Raw genomic sequence first — 12,033 nt, forward strand, 5'->3', positions numbered from 1 at the left:
TTGGCAACACTGATGAAATGATGAAAGTGGTGGCAATACCTCAGAAGAAGTGCGAAATGTTTTGCATTCTTTTCAGGGTCCTAAGAGAGGAAGGTTGGAAGAGGGTGGTACTGTGGCGCCTCCCCTTTGAAATTCGAACCAGTTTTTCACTAATGAGTTCTGAGGACCCCAAAGAAAGGAAGAAATTCATTCTGACGGAACGCGAGAAGAATCCGTTAGTTGCGGGCAGTGTTGCCACATGAAGAGAAATTCCCTTTCGACAGGGAAATTCTAGTAAAGGTTTAGGGGAAACCGGTAACAGAGAAATTGTAATGAAAATATCAAGATTGCACGGAAACTTGAAATTACCAACCTGTTATTTTAGATTCAAGCTATTCCGAAGTGTAAGGGACTTTTTGCTTTCTTTCGTCACTGGCTCAGTCGGTAACGCGTCTGACTACCATGCTCAAGGTCCCGGGTTCGATCCCCGGCCGGTTCAAATCCGGGAACTTTTCTAACGGTGGAAGCGGCCCCGGCGCCTACCCAGCGTCGAATAACATGGGTACCTGGGGGAAACCCTGGGGGGTAAAGGCGGTCAGGGGCGTGATGCTGATCACATCACCCCCACTCACGACCGGATCAAGAAAGTGTGGGGCGTTACCCCCGCACCCCCTATACGCCTTCATGGCGTGGTGCTATGCACAGGGGAACACTTTACCTTTTTTTTTAATTTATACGCAGAAATTTTGATTTTTTAAAAATAGGTTTATTTTTTGGCAATTTTCTGTTATATTTGGTTAATCGTGAAGGTGAGGATGAGTAATGATATGTTGAAATGAAAGAAGGAACACTCACAAAGAACACTCATGCCCAGGCCGGAATCCGATCCCAGGACTCATGGGGTCGTAGCGCTCTGTGATAACTCCGCCACGAAAGTTGGGCCCAAATTTTGAATATGACTTGAGAACAATTAATACATATTTCCTTTAACTTTAAAAATTGTTGTAATAACATTACAAATGTTAACCTAATGTTTAAGTGTTGTTACATTTTTTTTTGGATTTCGTATATTTTTCGTAAAAGTGTATAATTTGATATTATCAATCTTATTCTTTTTTAAAAATCTCCATATTTCCATTCATTTAATCAATTCTAGTATTTTTATAATTTGATCAAATTTTGTGTGTGAGATTTCAATTTTTCTAAAATGGAGGGAAATTTTTATGAAATGTAGAATTTTGTACTAAGTAAAGGGAAATTTTGGCAACACTGCGTCGGAATAAAAACCAACGATGGAAGAGGATGAAGAAAGGCGCAATCGACGAAGCCGTGGGACTAAGTTTCCTCCCCAGCCCCCAGGTGACGGATCTCTGTGACTACGAGCAAAAAGCGAAGTCGTTCGTTTCTTTCTTAGGCCAGCCCCCTAAGACCAAGATCTCTGCAAGAAATATGACGTCATCGCAAAAATCCATTTCAGTTTAAGTTCACGTGCACAATTTGCGTAAAGTATTTCGGTAAGCAAGTTATACATTCACCCATTGCGAATATGTTTTAGGATGCATGGTGCACGATACGTTGTCGTACCCTTGTGAAGCCTGATCAACCCGCCATATTTGTGAAACAGTGTTCTCGTTCGCACGTATGGACTGCAGAGCGTGCAGCGGCACTGTAGCGAGGCAGGAGGCTTCGTCGGTCACGTTCGTGCCTCTGGTCACCTGATTCGTGAGTAACAGGGCATCTTGTGCTAACCTGCATGGCGGAGTGGTTAGCACGGAGCGCTACGACGCCAAGGGCCACGAGTTCGAATACAGGCCTGGATGTTCTTCATCATATCATCACGCATCCTCATTTCTATTAGTTAAAACTGGAAGAAGAGCGATGTACATAAACCAAATCAATCAACAGTGCAATATGCTTGCATTGCAAATCAGTAGTGTATACTGAGTCCAAGATCTGGGATAACTCACTGTCACGTGGTCCTAGGCTATGAGTAGAAATAACTTTACCAACTCCTAAGAAGTCAGGTTGCCAACTAATAGGAAATCAGGTTGTCAACTAATAGGAAATCAGGTTGCCAACTCAAAGAAAATTAGGTTGCCAATTCAAAGGAAATCAGGTTGTCAACTCATAGGAAATCAGGTTGCCAACTCATAGGAAACCAGGTTGCCAACTCATAAGAAATCAGGTTGCCAACTCATTAGAAATCATCATCATCATATCACTGATATGAATAATTTTGTTTACAATTTCTGATCAATTTTTCTCCCGTATTTTATTCTCTAGACTCCAGGCTTCGCAGATAGCCTAGCTAGCCTAGAATATACGCTCTTGATTGCAATCATAGCAAAAGAAACAGGAGGTTGTTCCGTGCAGTGGCTTGCCCAAGGTCATAAACGACAGGTAAATCTGACATTCGACTCACAGTCCATGTCCGTGAGTCGAGTTATAAGTATTTTTCTGTAAAATAACTGTTCCAGAACTCTCCGTCACTTCACCTGTTTGTAGTGTATAGGTGCAAATTCAATCAGAAACATTTTTACATTTTGATTATCCCTCGTATATATTTTCAGGCCATAGATAATTATATTATTCCGATATCATGGAATCGTTATGCATGAGAAATCTTGTTAAAAGCATGGTGAAATATTCATGCGTGGATCAGTGTTATTTTCGTAGAATTTCTCTCCAAACAAGCAAAAATTTCCCACTTGTCAACAAAAAAATATTTATTTATCAATATTGACTCAAAAGACAAACTACATTACTAGTAAAAATACAGGTTGCACATTAATATAAAAAATGCACCAAACAAAGGTATTGTTTCCAAGAATAAATGCCTATTCTACCAGTGTTGTTGGTAGAATAACGTTCTATATTTACAAGTGCAAAATGAAAGACCTGGAAGAAAGGAACGAAGATGAAGAAAATAAAACAAATGACTTCTCCCAAAACGCTTGTAGTGCTCGGACATTCTCCAATTTTTCAGAAAATTTCCCTCTTTCAAAGAAATACCCACACAGTGGGAAATTTTCCTCCAATTAAAATCTCCGGCACGGTTTCAGTAACTTGCTCAGGCCTACGTTAATGTTTGAACCATCAGCAAAAGATCTACGCAGGAGTTGACAGAAGTTTGTTGCTCTAGGTACGGCGACAAACACAGCAACAACAAGGGGCCTCAGCCCCTCGTTCCTCCTTTTGGTGACAGTTCGGCGTGTCCTCTTGTAGGAAAAGAGTAAAGGGAGCGGAAACGCAAACACAGTAATGGAATTATTTGACAGGAGGCGAAATGACACGCCATCCAGGCAACAATGTCTGCAATTAGCTTGACCGCGGCAATGATACAGGCTGGTCGGGAGCAGTGTTGCCACAATCAGTAAGCACAATTTCCCTTTCCAAGGGGTAAAATTTCCCTTTTTCGACCATTTTTTCCCTTCATCTAAAGAATTATTATTATTAATAATTAAATATTATCCTTGACCCATGTTCCTATGTATGTATAAAATGTTAATCAATGTAACTTTTATATGCTACGACGCCAGGGGTACCGGGTTCGAATCCCGGCCTGGGCATGGCTGTTTGTGAGTGTCCATTCATAAATTTCATCATATCATCACTCATCCCCATCTTTGCAATTAGCCAAAAGTGCCAGAAAAGCGAATTAAAATAAACCAAATCAATAAACAATAAAATCAATAGCTTTTAAATGTTTTTTTGGAAGATTTAGATTTTATTGCTAAACCAAGCCATTTTTTTTTGTTTTGAGATGAAAGCTAAAATGATGTTAAAGTTGGCAACTGAAGATTTTCGTCAGTAAAAAGCAAAACACACAAACAGAGATTGGATTTATGGAGGCCAATGCCCCTTGTCTTCATCACACCATCTCAAAATGCTGTTCTAGTAAGGCGCACATATGAAGTTCGGCGCATGGGTATACACGTTTTATTAAAAAAAAAAATATGTATAGTACATACCTGAGCAAATGTTCTATTCTGGTAAATTTCACATATTAGGTGGAAACTTCTAAAACACAGCAAGTTTTTATTAAAATTTAATCCATTGTTGGTCACTTCTTGCCACTCTGCACGGAAATTTTTAACTTGTTTCCGCGGTGTTTTTTCATCTTCCGATAATTCTTCACGACGTTTTCTAATATATTCTGGAGTTGCAGATCATTTCCTTTGCTTCCCTTGTTCTTCCACCGTCCAAGAAGGGCACAACCTTCCACCTAACACTCGCACACGACGAATAACCCAGTGTCCAATGAAGACTGGTAAAGATAGTATTCGACAAAGAGAACTTTATGGTTTGCACGTGTAGTGTTTGAGGCAAAATTCAGAGAACCGTGGAAAGCTTTACATAAACAATACCCTCGGACTCCCACTCCAAAAACCGGGACATAAAGTGAATGGCTATTGACCTCCGGCCCCAAACCGTAGCCAGATGTGGGTCAACCCAAATTCCACCCTTCCTCTCAGAACAAAGTATACCACAAAAAAAAAAAAATAAGTTATCATTTACAAAACCGGAATCTATTACTTATAATGTTTAATATAATTAATGTTGAGTCTGTCTTGAAATTTCCCTGAAAATTCGCTATTTTTCATCGAATTTCCCTTTTCCCTTTTAACTTAAAATTAGCTCCAAATTTCCCTTCAAAAAGGGAAATTTCCCTTCATGTGGCAACACTGGTCGGGAGAACGCGACTGACTGTTCGTGCGTAATTGATATGCGCGACTTTCCCCCAGGTCATGGTTTGCGGAAATTAGAAGTCATTTGTTTTGACCTGAACTCCGAAATGCTGCTGCTTGTTGCGTCCTGTGTTTAGTAAGGGTGCTATTCCGGGCTCAGGTTTATGCTCAATCGCTTCTGGTGATTGCTGGGGCGGTACCTTCGATTAATGCCACGAACTTGCTTCATTGTTAGTGTTATTGCATCAATTCTCGCCTCTCCACCACGGTTAATTTAGTTTACGTCCGCTTTACGCACAGAAAGGTAAATCGAGACCGAACCCACGGTTTAAAGTGGGATCCAAACTATGAGCCTCAAAAGGGTATCGAATCCGGAATCCCTCTATTACAAGGCGACAGCTCACCACTACACCAGGCCACCTCCGTTGTTGAGTTGAGTTGGTGTTTTAAGTCCCGGGACTGGACCTACAGTTTAAAGTGGGATCCGAACCACTTGTGCCTCCACCGGGTATCGAACCCGTGACCCTTTGATAACAAGGCGACGACGCTACAGCCGACCTCCGTGGCGGACTGGTTATCTCACCACGTTATGACGCCAGGGGGCCCGAGTTCGAATCCCGGTCTGAGTGTTCTCTGCGTGTCGCATAATCAATTTCATCGTATCATGACTCATCTTCATCTTTGCGATTAGCAAAAAGTGGCAGAAAAGCGAATGAAATAAAGCAAATCAATCAATCAAACAACTGTACCATCGTGGATAGAACAAATTACACAGCAAACTGACATTTAGAGTATTAAATCAACCCAATCAGTCACCCAAGAAAGGATAAGTACCTGATACAAGTCACGTGAACTTAAAATTCTATTAGGGTACTCGAACTGAAGTGGGCTTAATCGACCCCTCTCCCTTTTTGGAATTTATTTTCTGCCTTTACATATCAAAATTAAAAACTAGCTGGGCGAATAAAACTTTCTCCCCTCTGAGAATATAGACACCTCCTTACAGAACCTCAGTTTCCCAGGACTCTTTCACTTAACGTAACACTCCCAAATCTCATCAAACATCCAAACTTCAAACTTTTTCGCGACATACTCCGTGAATCAGTAATGAACGATCAGAAGCAAGATGAATCAACAAACGAATAATCAAAAATTCCTGTGAGTTGCCAGAAATTATTTTCATACAATTTTTAACTTACTTCAACTTTATTAATTTTATATTCTATGTTACTGCTCAAATTGTTTCTACTGTCTTTGATATTATTTTATTGTAATTTCTTGTCGTTTAATTACTTTTCAATCTTGAATTTTATCTTAATCTGTACTTTGTGGTTAGGTGGAAGACCAGCAATAGCTAAACCTCGCCAAGAAATAGAGTCAATTCAATTTAATTCAGTTATGGATATTTTTAAACATTCGTACGTATCAAATCTTTGTGAAACGAATGAAATATCCAAGAACTCTGTATGTGTGTGTTTAGATTGATTTTTATGAAACAAGTTCGTAAGTGATTGAAGTTGAAATACGGAAATTTTCTTTATCGGACACTGTGAATCATTTCAAGACACGTTTAGAATACAAGTGGACATGTGTTTTGAATACTACACAGAATTATCATCTTCATATCAACGTAAATGTTCGTAAAGTTAAGAAATCCAACTGTGTTATTGTCATCACTGCAGGTAACATTCTTCAAGATGGTGGAACAATGTCTATCATGGCGTTTGATACGAACGAAGTCATTGGAATACCATTATAAAAATGTAAAAAAAGGAAATAATAAACCAACTACTTACTTTGACGTCGCCATACTTCCAGGTGAAGAGCACCACGATGGGAAGGCAGCAGATGACGACGCAGGACAGAATCAAGATGGCGGTCCTCATCACCCAGTTCAAGGACACCACGCAAGGCCTGTCGTCCACGCAGGACTCGCACCCTTCGGCACACTCCAGGCATTCGAAGTTTCCGTCTTTGTCGAACAGGCTGTCCTCACCCTGGAAATAATTAAATTTTTGTAAAAATCAGTGTCGTATACTAAAAATTTGACCTGGTTTACCGCAAGAGGGTTATTACAAATGATCCTCCCGATTTCAGACACATGTAAATCACGTTTATTGATACAAAAAAGGTTATATCAATGTAAAGAGTAACTCATAAAGTTTTCATATACGGTTGGTAACACTGCTGCATAATAACTACAAGAGAAAATGACCGCCGTAAAGACAGGAAAGCGTTTTGTGTGTTAGATTCCACGTACACCCGTCTGTTATTAGTGTGCAGTGACATTTCAGTTTGGCGCAGATACAGCCAGTGGGAATTCAATTCGTAAATGGTTCTGATTTTAAAGAAAGGGGTTGCATCTGTAAGAGAAAGTCAACTGGCCGCCCGTCAGTAAACGAGGGAATTGTGGAACGGGACCATGCAAGTTTTACCAAAGGGGCTCACGTTGAACACTTGTGAAGTCATGACATAAAACATTATGAGTTACTCTTTACATTGATGTAACCTTCTTGTATCTGAGTTTCATTAAACGTAATTTACATGTGTCTGAAATCGGGAGAATCATTTGTAATAAACCTGTATATATTTATTATACACCCAATCTAGGTTAATTAGATGCAATAGAAATAAAAATACCAATACAAGTAAAACAAGAACAGAAGTCCGACAACTTCAAATTTTCCAGCAATTTCTTCATTTCTCATAAAACTTCTCTTTAGCTTAAAATTGGACATATAAACCACATTCTGCCTCTGTATGCACGCTAAACTGGCTTGTTTAATGCATACGAACCTGTAGGTACGCACGGAAGATTCAGGTCTTAATAGTCTTTTTGAATTACTATGAGGTAGTTATGGTTTATGAATATAGAGACACACACTGTCCCAGTAGCAAGTTTATTTACATAATGTGCAAGCTACCATAACACTATACAAATATAGTTAATTAGATAAACTCGCTGCAAGAGAAACATTTCGTAGATACTCGTATTTCAGCGAAAAATGTAGGCTCGGCCAGGTATCTGGCATACCGTGCCATTGCCCTACCACTGAGCTACCGAGCCGGCCTGGCTTCGCCTGATCTTTCGCTTTCGCTGAAATATCTACGCAGTACATCTAATGTGTGTGCCTGAATTGACATCTCTACCCTGGGAGGAACCAGGCAACGTCGACATCTACAGTGTTTCACAGGCAACAGATTTCGTTGCAGTAGCACTAGCAGAGAAGATTCCACACAGGTTACACAGCGGCAGCGAAAGATCAGGCGAGGCTCGGTAGCTTAGTGGTAGAGCAATGGCACGGTATGCCAGTTTAAAAGCACGAGTAAGATTTATCAACGTTTTTGCTCTCTCTAAACTTTGGTATGTAGCAAAAATCCTGCCCTTCAAAACACAGCACTTAGCCAAGGTCAACAAAGCTGTTGGCTGCTTTTTGTGGCACGATACAATTTTCCGGGTGGCAATAAATGAGGTCACGTTATCAGAGAAGACAGGTGGGTTGGCACTAATACATGTGAACACACAGGCAAGAGCATTGTTTGTACAGACTGGCCTTCAAACAGCTTTCTCACTGCACGAGTCAACGACCCAAGCATGTATACAGACGATAATACGGAACATTCCATTAGAAGCTCCCATCGATATCCAAAGTATCCCCAAACGGTTTTTGTTTTATAAGGACATCGCTTTACAGGTATGGTACGAGTTATTACGACATGAGACGATTGCACCATGTGTTAAAAAGTTATATAGTGAAATCAATAGTTTCAAGCACACAGTACCACGAATAGTCAAGGATTTCAATACACATAATTGGCCACAAATATGGGAAAATGTCTCCGCCAAACACCTTTCAAAAGCTGGCCAATCAATATGGTACAAAGTGGTTCATCGTGTTATAGTGACAAGAGATAGGACATACCAATATGGAATCAGTGACTCTCCTAACTGTATATCATGCAACGTGCCTGACTCTTTAGCCCACAGGATAACGAAGTGTCGCAACTCCTATACGGCGTGGAACAAATTGCGAACAATGCTCAGTCGTATATGCCGCACCTCATTAACAAAGTTTACGGATACAGATATAGTTTTTCCTGATTTCAATATTTTTCCACCAACAAAACAACGAGCAGTACAATGATTGATAACAGAATACTTATTATATATATTTCACAATGACGGGAGCAGTTTTCAGAAACAATTCAGTATCTTCTTGCAAGAACAATATGAAAAAAATCCTCTCCAAGCAAGGAAGAAATGGTATGCAAATTTCTTATTAGTGCTTTATACTTAATTTAGGTCAAACAAAAATGTAAAGGTTAACCAGATAGAAATACAAATTGTAATAGCAGTAATACACTTATGTCAACAACAATGTAATTCCATAACTTGTACATCAGAGTGAGACAATAAAAAAAAAAAAGTCCCGGGTTCGATCCCCGGCCGGTTCAAATCCGGGAACTTTTCTAACGGTGGAAGCGGTCCCGGCGCCCACCCAGCGTCGAATAACATGGGTACCTGGGGGAAACCCTGGGGGGTAAAGGCGGTCAGGGGCGTGATGCTGATCACATCACTCCACTCACGACCGGATCAAGAAAGTGTGGGGCGTTACCCCCACACCCCCTATACGCCTTCATGGCGTGGTGCTATACACAGGGGAACACTTTACCTTTTTTTTTTACCTTTTTTATAAACAGTAAGGCTAATCGGTACTGGACCTACAGTTAAAAGTGGGATACGAACTACTATGAACTTCCACCGGGTATCGAATCCGGGACATTTTGATTACAAGGTGACGAATTACCACTGGAGTTATAACGCGGTAACATGGAGAATATGCCATGTGTCTAAAGAAATCATTTTGTAAACAAAACACCAGACGTGTCGTCGTCTCGATCTTGAAAGCAAAGTCTGTTTGGTCTCGAGTCTCCAAATATAAAGTACAGGTAGACCAAGATGAGAAGAATCCTGGCAAATTCGTGAACTAAAGTTGACATTCGGTTGTTTTCTTCTGTGGTTTCGCGTTTGTTCATGCCCGAATGCCCCCGTGTTGCCATTCTTATAACTTCTCTCCATTGCTTGGCTGTCACAACGTTAACTTTCACTGGGTAAGGTTTTGTCTTTCATCACGATACAAACACTTGGCACTGAAAAAAAGGTGACGATGATGTGTTGAAGCGAAGAACGCTGGACATTTGGGCAACGCAAGGGCAGGATTATATGGTGAAACAGCTGATTGTATCGCCCTGCCCATTAAGACTAACTGTGACGATAAGAATAAACGATGATTATATGAAATTGATTAACATTGTAAAAACCTGGGACACCCTACCTGACAGCATTTCAGGCCTCTAGATGGCGCAGTGGTTGCGTGGTCGCCTTGTAATCAAGGGATCCCGAGTTCGATACCCGGTGGAAGCACATAGTGGTTCGGATCTCACTTTAAACTATAGGCCCAGCCCTGATTAGCCTTACTGTGCATAAGGTGGACTTAAAACAACAAATCAACAACAACTAAAAGCTTTTCAAGGAATTTCCTTTTAGCAGAGTGGAGACTGAGTGCAAGAACTATGACGTAAACTGAATGCTTATTTTGTGACTTTTCTTCTTTTTCGTTTATATATATTTGTTTTTTTCATCATTTTTTAAATTTTTCATTTATGTAATATGTGTAGGAGACTTGATTTTTTGGTGTTTTTTCTTTTTTCAAAATTGGTGTTTATTTTTCCCAAAAATGTATTTTAACACATTTTCCTGTCAAATATACCTAATATTGTTCATGTATAGTGCTATTGAAATAGATTTTTAAACTGGAGGCCACGGCCTGCGCCTGTTCGTTAGAGTTTGATACATTGGAATCGATTTTTGTGGAAGTTTTCTTCCATTATTTCTCGCGCGACGAATATTGATGTTATGGCTCCCGTGTGACGGTAGGTGGGCCCTCGATCTCCCACGAGAACCATCGACTTTGCTCGGTAAATCAAATCGTTCGCATAGAAGGTGAAAAATCTTGGGAATCATCCATTTACACCTGGATTATCTCATGTATAACACGCATCATAGTTGTCTCTTGCATAAAATGTTGGAAAACGGGCACGTAAGTATTAACAATCATATACTTTATATACTTTATACGTCCATAAATATGTTACATTTTGTCTTTTTGAGCCTATAACACAAGAATGTTGCATTTTCGCGTCATTTTTCGTTGTTTAAGTACAAGTTGTGTTGAAATTCGCGAAAAATTGCCACAATTATAATTTTATGCCAAATTTGCATTGTCTCGAGATTTCGAATTGTCATAAGGACCTGACAATGCACATTCATAAACACTTTCTTCAGCAATTATTGCGCCCGACCCTGTGGCCGAGTGGTTAGCACATCGCGCTGCGACGCCAAGGGTCCCGGGTTCGAATCCCGGTCGGGCTTGGTTGTTTGTGAATGTCCATTCATCAATTTCATCATTTCATCACTCATCCCCATCTTCGCAAATTAGCCAAGAGGCACAAAACGCGAAGTAAAATAAACTAAATCAAAAATCTTCAGCAATTACGTTTTCGGTGTTATCGAGTTTGCGAACATCAAAGATCCCCAATTATTAATAGTAATAATCTGTAGCTAAATCGTAATCTTGTACTGTATTCATAGTGTTACCTCATGTACGCTGAAAAGTATCCTATGCCTCGGGTTAGGTGGGAGAACACACTCAGATTGAACCTCGCCCACGCATTTGAATTTGAACCAATCAGAAATGGTTTTATTTGCTTCATTTAACTTCGCTTCTTTGCCAATTTTGGCTAATTGCGAATATGGGGATGAGTGACGAGGTGATGAAATTGATGAATGGGAACTCACAAACATCCATGCTCAGACCAGGATTCGAACCCAATCAGAAATGGGAACTGGATTGTTTGAAATTGTATCCCACTAAACGTCTAAAGAGTTCATCTTCAACCGGAGACGACCACTAATGAAGCATCGAAAATAAATGGTACAGCACAAATTACAAAAAGGGGGAGGGGCAAATGCCAAAACGACAGCATTTTTGAAGATGCACCCTCATTTTTCTTCAGTTTTTGTAATTTTATTTCTTCCCTAAGGAAGCGAAAATGGTGAGAAGACTGCATACAATGACGTAATAGATTTGGCCTGTATATTTATTCTTGGGCAATCGCGTGCGTGACAAAAGTGGGTTGAACGACGCGAAAATGATGGATGGGCGTCGATGTGATCGGCAAGATTAACGATTTATAACCGAGTGGGATGTGAACCGTTGATATCCAGGCTCGTTGTCGCATTATTCGTCAGGAAGATTGGTAAATGAGCACGATTCCAACGACTCAGCAAACACCGTGAATGAAG

General features: G+C 40.2%; 1 protein-coding gene across 1 annotated transcript in view; it reads right to left on the minus strand.

The window, feature by feature from the left end:
- The window catches only part of LOC146001273 (metabotropic glycine receptor), a 981,963-nt gene that overhangs the window by 292,233 nt on the left and 677,697 nt on the right, over window positions 1–12,033 (minus strand). The window contains exon 5 of the mRNA XM_083138577.1: window positions 6,464–6,664. Coding sequence (XP_082994703.1) covers window positions 6,464–6,664 — 201 coding nt within the window. The remainder of the gene's footprint in view (window positions 1–6,463; window positions 6,665–12,033) is intronic.

The sequence above is a fragment of the Lepisma saccharinum genome, chromosome 17, assembly GCF_977018435.1.
Source record: "Lepisma saccharinum chromosome 17, izLepSacc3.1, whole genome shotgun sequence".
In the NCBI taxonomy this organism is placed as follows: Eukaryota; Metazoa; Arthropoda; class Insecta; order Zygentoma; family Lepismatidae; genus Lepisma; species Lepisma saccharinum.